This window comes from Microtus ochrogaster, chromosome 7, assembly GCF_000317375.1.
Source record: "Microtus ochrogaster isolate Prairie Vole_2 chromosome 7, MicOch1.0, whole genome shotgun sequence".
NCBI classification, from domain to species: domain Eukaryota; kingdom Metazoa; phylum Chordata; class Mammalia; order Rodentia; family Cricetidae; genus Microtus; species Microtus ochrogaster.
This window is the reverse complement of record NC_022014.1, coordinates 36755651-36762346: the sequence shown is the minus strand read 5'-3', so window position 1 is coordinate 36762346 and position 6696 is coordinate 36755651. Positions and strand designations below refer to the sequence as shown.

The following is a 6696-nucleotide window of genomic DNA, read 5'->3' as shown; positions in this document are numbered from 1 at the left end:
CCTCCCTCCCTCCCTCCCTCCCTTCATAAGTATGTGTGTTGAGAGTGCCTACAGAGGCCAGAAGAGGGCTCTGATGCCCTCTTCTGGCCTCTGTAGGCACTTCTGGACTTAGAGCCAGTTTTAAACTTTCTGATGTGTGTGTTGGCAATCAAGCTGGTTCTCTACAAGAGCAGCGAGTGCTCTTAACCAATGAGCAGTTTCCTAGACACTCATACAGTAATGTCTGAGGAATAACATCCACAGCTGACCTCTAGCCCCTGTGCACACACATACAAACACACTTGCTTACAAAATTATCTGGGAGGGGAGGAAAAGGCGCTAAGGAATGGAGCTGGGTGTGGTGGTGAATGCCTTTACTCCCAGCACTCAGGAGGCAGTAAGTGGATCTGAGAGTTTGAGGTCAACCTGGTCTACACATTCAAGTCTTGGAAAACCAGGGCTACGTAGTGATGTGGGATTTCCCTCGTATGCTGTGATTACCATTAATGAATAAAGAACTGCTTTGAGCCTATAGCAGAGCAGGGCGGGGAGGAGCAGAGTTTGGCAGAGAAGACTGGATTGAATGTTGAAAGAAAGAAGGGCGGAGCCAGAGAGAAGCCTAGCCTCTGCTGGATGGAACTTTACCGGGTAAGCCACAGCCATGTGGTGATACACAGATCAATAAAAATGGATTAAATTGAGATGTAAGAGTTAGCCAATAAGAAGCTAGAGCTAATGGGCCAAGCAGTGATTTAATTAATACAGTTTCTGTGTGATTATTTCGGGGTTAAGCGGCCGGTAACCAACAAGCGGCCTCCTTACTACAACATAGTAACACTGTCTCAAAAATAAAAATTTAAAAGAGACAACTTTACAAGGCATTAAGGAATGGGAAGATAATAGGTAGGTCTTTGATTAATATATATATGGTGAAATCTCAGAGTACAGAAATTTTAAAAATCAGTTAATTTAAGAAATTATTGTTCATGTCCATGTTTGCATGATGTGGGGGTGGGCAACATGTGCCACCATGTACATATGAAGGCCAAAGAACTTTGTGGAATATGTTCTTTCCTTCCACCTTTATGTGTGTTGTGTGACTTGAACTTAGGTAGCATGACAAGTGCATCTTCTGAATGAACTTACCTTCTGTCCCTCAGTTAACTTCTTAGTGTCTTTTGATTTGCTGTCTTGGACATATGATACTTCCTATGATTTTAGGGGAATCAGATAAGGTATGCTATCTAACATTAAAAAAATAAACAGCTCAAAAAACAAACAAAAAGGTATAACAGTATTCTAGTCCAAAACAAACTCAAAATTGGTAAGAAAAAACATAAGAGCTGAGTGGTGGTGGCATAAGTCTTTAATCCCAGCACTCAGGAGGTAGAGGCAGGTGGATTTCTGTGAGTTCAAGGCCAGCCTGGTCTACAGTTCCAGGACTGGCTCCATAGCTACTGAGAAATTCTGTTTCGATAAACCAAAACAAACCAACCAACCAACCAACCAACCAACCAACCAACCAACCAACCAACCAACCAACCAACCAGAAAACCATAAGAGACCTTTGTTCAAGTCAACGAGACAGCTGAGTGGTAAGAGTGCTCACAAGAAGAGCAAGCCCGAGGGAGGACGTGCGTTCTCTACCTGGAACCCAGAGTGGAAGGAGAGAACTGACTACTGCAGTCTGGTTCCCACACTCACTGTGACACGTGTGGATCTGTACTCACACACACATCAGAAATATAACATTTTCAACAAATCAAAACAATCTGAGTTCACTAGTAACAAAAAGTATCCTAAATTTAGTTATTAAAATTTCTCAAATAATTGTAAAAGAGCTCTTCAGTTTTGAACTAAACATAGTTCAAAATACTTCTTACTGGGCTGAAGAGATAATAAAGTGCTTGTCATACAAGCATGAAAACCTAAGATCCACAGCACCAGACCCGCACAGAGTCTGGGAATAGTGAAATGCCTATAATCCCAGGCCCTGGGATGTGAGGGACAGATGAAGTCCTGAGTGGAAATCCTGTGTGAATGTGTATTGTTGACATGAGCATAGTCATATCAAGGACCCCAGTGCCTCAGAACCATGGGATTGGCAAGGCCTTCCCTTGGTCTAAGTACAGATATTGACAGGTGCTGCAGAAAATACCAACCATGCTGCTTCTTCCTGGATGACTGCAGCCTGAGAGAGCTCCCCCAGAAGGCCCCCTACTTAAATTCAGCTTTATATAACAAATACACTGAATTTCAGAGCTGCTAATGCACCTCATTCAGAGTGTATGCCTACCCGATCCCAGTTTTTCTGTATATGTTACTGTCAATGTCAACACAGTCAGGTCAATCTGAAAGCCATGCAGGTCATGGCATCTGGGGAGGTGGAGACAGGCAGATTCCTGGACCTTGCTGGCCAGTTAGCCTAACCTAATAACAAGTCCTGAGCCAGTAAAAGATTCTGTCCCAAAACCAAGGTGAATAAGGCCCGAGGATTAACATCCAAGGCTGACCTCTGGCCTCTGCACACATGTCAGGCACACTGCTGTGCATGAATACAAACACACTTGGTTACTAAAATGAAAAGCCATGTTGCCAAGCAGACGGAAGCTTTAGTGAAAGAGCATGATACTCACAGTATTACATAATCACAACTGGCAGTTTGACTAGAATTTACAAGCAAGTCGATTTTACTTTCTTGTGTCTACTACTTAAAACACATCAATGGGATCGGCTGCTGGCATTTGAAGGAAAGGCTCTGTATGCCTTCCTTCCCACTGAAAGACTGACATTAGCTGATACCTGAGCAGAGGAGCCATCGGAACCACCTGAGTGAGACTCCTCAGGAAGGCAGGCAGAGCCATGAGCAGCCAGTGAAATGTTTCCTCCGAGAAATTCATCTCCTCGAACTGAATGGATGAGGTCATTCAAATATTTGTAATAAAGATTGCTGGACAGAAAACCAGGCAAAAAGACCTGAAAGAGGAAGAGCATTTTAAAAGTGAAAACCAAACACATCTAGTACTTAACTTTAAAAGCTTTATCTACAAGTCTCTCATTAAAAGTCACGTCAGGAACTTCAGCTCCCAGAGGACAGAACACCTCTGACCTCCATGGGCACCTTCACCCAGGTATCCAAACTTATACACAGACATGAAAACTAAGACTAAAAACTCCTTTAAAAAATTACAAAGGGGCCAGGAGGCAGAGGTGAATGTCTTTAATCCTAGTACTCGGGAGGCAGAGGCAGGCAGATCTCAGTGAGTAAGAAGCAAGCCTGGACTACCAAGTAAGTTTCAGGACAACCAGAGCTGTTACACAGAGAAACCCTGTCTCAAAAAACCAAACCAAACCAAACCAAACCAAAATAACCCCCCAAACGAGTAAACAAAAAATTACAAGGAATATGACTGCTAAGTTGAATTCTAGCCTTCAAATATATGGTGAATATCAAAAGGATGTTATCATTGTATATCACTTGCAACACATCAAATTATCTGTACAAGCTTCTCAATGCTAGTTTTTTATCTGTTTCTAAGTAACTAAGGACACTTGTTGAATAAATGCTAATTGGAGCATGTTTTTACAGTCATTAGGAATTATTAATGGGTTGAATATACTGAATAAGTACTCATGTTTATCATTTTTATTTTCCACTACAGACGGCTTTCACAGCACTTAGCACAACTGTGGATATGTCTGTCTAATGAAATGTCTTCTCATAGACCTAAGTTTCAAAGGTCAAAAGCCCCATTGGTTTACTAACAACAACAACCAGTGTAGAAATACTCAAAAGTGTTTGCTGAATGCATCACTCATGTCTTCATATCCTTTAACTACCTGTTAGTCTGCTACTGTTAATATTAGGGCAGGGTAGTTGGGGCACAGTGATTCATGTCTATAACCAGCACTTGGAAGGCGGAGGCAAGAAGATCATGAGTTCACAGCTAACCTGGGCTTCATAATCAAACTCTGTCTTGAAGGGTCTCCAATGCCCCCATACCAGTGAAAAAACAAAAACAAAACAAAAAAAACCCTAGTACAAATTCCTTACCAATCAACATTTATTAAGAGCTATTTTGTCCTCCTTCTCCCAAAAGTCCTGAAGATGGAACCCAGGATCTCTCACATGACAGTCAAGCGCACTACCACTGAGTTACAGACACAATCACTTTTATTTTTTGAGACAGGATTTCCCTCAGCTGCCCAAGCTGTCACTGAATTTTCACTTTTCCTTTTTCAATTTAATTTACTGTTGCACACATGCACGCATATGTGTAACTAGGTGTCCATGTCCATGTCCATGTCCCACATATAGAGGTAAGAGGACTACTTTCAAGTGTTAGTACTCTGTTTACACCATGTGTTCTGGGAACTGACCTCTAAAATATCCTGCCTGTCCTTCTCTTTTGTGTAATATGTCAGTTTATGTGTGTCTTCCTCAGTGAGATGGTCTCACACTGGTCTGGAGGTCGCTAATTTACTCTACACTGTCTGGCCAGTGAGCACAGGAATATTACAGATGTACGCCACTCTACTCAGCATTTCTGTTTGACTTCCAGGAATCAAACTCAAGTTCCTGTGCTTATAAGGCAAGCACATTACCAACCAAGCCACCCCATATCTCCTAGCTATGAACACTAATCCCTACCTATCTGAGATTGAAGGTTATAAGCCCAACTACATTGTTTCTTTGTATTTTATTTCTTATTAGGATTATTTTTTATACCCCATCCCCCAGACTTGGATTTTCCTTTCAAATCATAAAAAAGTTACTATCTTGGTTTGTTATTGATACTTTATTACATTATCTCTAGCTTTGTTATACCTTGCTTTTATACTAATTCTTTTAAATTTAGTCTTTTTATGTGTGTATGTGCATGCAAGTGAAAACCAAAGACTGATTTTAGGTATCTTCCTCAAACACTCCTCTACCTTATCTTTGAAGACAGGGTCTCTCACTGAAGTGGAGCTCACTGATTGGTGGGATCCTCCTGTTTCTAGGTCCTCAGTGCTAGGATTATAAGAAGCTACCTCTCCTACCTGTTTTTTTAAGAAATTACTGAGGATCCTAACTCAAATTTGACTGAGCTACCTCCCTAGCATCTAAGTCCAATTGTGTGTGTGTCTGGCATTTTATAATAGTGCTTAATCAATCCCTTTCCACCTGGATAAGCATGAAATGTTTTAGTGACATAAATTCATAAATTTGCCCCGGACTCAGTACAATTCCTGACAAATCTGTCCTAAATCATTAAATAAGTTGTTTATAAATACTGACATTATTATTAAGCTGTTAGTGATATCTCAAAAATGATCAAAAAACACAAAGTTAGTGTTTCCATGTGATGTTCAGTGACTGCCTGGGCCACTCAGCCTACAAGTCACGGTGCAAATCTCTCTCTCTCCTCTCTCTCTCTCTCTCTCTCTCTCTCTCTCTCTCTCTTTTGGTTTTTCGAGACAGGGTTTCTCTGTGGTTTTGGAGCCTGTCCTGGAACTAGCTCTTGTAGACCAGGCTGGTCTTGAACTCACAGAGATCCGCCTGCCTCTGCCTACCAAGTGCTGGGACTAAAGGCGTGCGCCACCACCGCCCGGCTCAGTGCAAATCTCTTAATCACTGCTCTTAATCACTATGCTATACCACTTCAGTTTCCCACTGTTGTGTTATACAATGCATTTTCAGGCTCCACAAGTAAAACTCCTGTAGTTTACTATTTGAAGATCTAGTTACCTTCTCCATCGTTGTCCAGGCCTGACGTAATGGAGTCGTGAAACAGTTAGGAAGCGGCCCACCTTCCCTGCAGATATTGGACTCAATTTCTAATCGGACAACATCATCAAATCCAAGAGGGTGTGTGGCTTGGAGGGAAAAGTACCTATGGCAGACAGAGATCCAAAGTAAAACCAAACTGTACACAAGTGTAAGCAGCGGTCCATACTTGGGCACCCTCATCTGAACTACAGAACCAGGTAAGCAAAGAGCCACTGTGCAACCTTATTATTCTCACTTCCTCTAGTGTGGGGCAAAAAAATTATACAGGCCACATATTTCTGCATCAGCAGCCAGCCTCTCAAGCCACAATAGCAACAGAGGTGCTAAAAGCATCTTCAGACTGGCTGTCTCAGGAGCTCAGGATATGCTGGTGTTGTGCTGATCCTCTCTTTGTAATTATGAAGATAGCCCAAGAAGAGGTGTCAGTTCCAAGCTAGTGACAGAGCTGCGGATGTGACTTTGGTCCTACTCCCCAGAAACAGGATGCTAACGAACTTTCCCCTCAGTTTATCTTGGGGGATGAAAGACATTTGGAAAATAAATGCAGGTGATCTTCAGGATTTGGATGAACCCTGAGACTCCCTTCTGATATTGCTGTGTGAACTGTGTCTCAATTATTTCCGCACCTCCACGCCGGTCCAGAGAGAAAGTTAGTTTATGTTGGGGCACCAGACCCTGACACTCTAGGAAACCTGCTTCCTCTCACTTGCCTTCCAAACACCTTTAGGTGCCCAGCCATTTATAGCCAGAATAAATTCTGCTATTTTAGTTGTGAGTCAGGTTATATGGAGGCAAAGAAATCAACCAGCTACACATACTTAATAGGCAACTGTTTTATGTTTAAAATTTTAAAAGGATTAATCCCAGCACTCGGGAGGCAGAGGCAGGCGGATCTCTGTGAGTTCGAGACCAGCCTGGTCTACAGAGCTAGTTCCAGGACAGGC

General features: G+C 42.2%; 1 protein-coding gene across 1 annotated transcript in view; it reads right to left on the bottom strand.

Moving 5' to 3' along the window:
• Nucleotides 1-6696, bottom strand: part of Akap10 (A-kinase anchoring protein 10) — a 67538-nt gene that overhangs the window by 23776 nt on the left and 37066 nt on the right. The window contains exons 9-10 of the mRNA XM_005349894.2: nucleotides 5711-5855; nucleotides 2782-2955 (exon numbers count right to left, since the gene is read on the bottom strand). Of these exons, the coding sequence (XP_005349951.1) occupies nucleotides 2782-2955; nucleotides 5711-5855 (319 nt within the window). The remainder of the gene's footprint in view (nucleotides 1-2781; nucleotides 2956-5710; nucleotides 5856-6696) is intronic.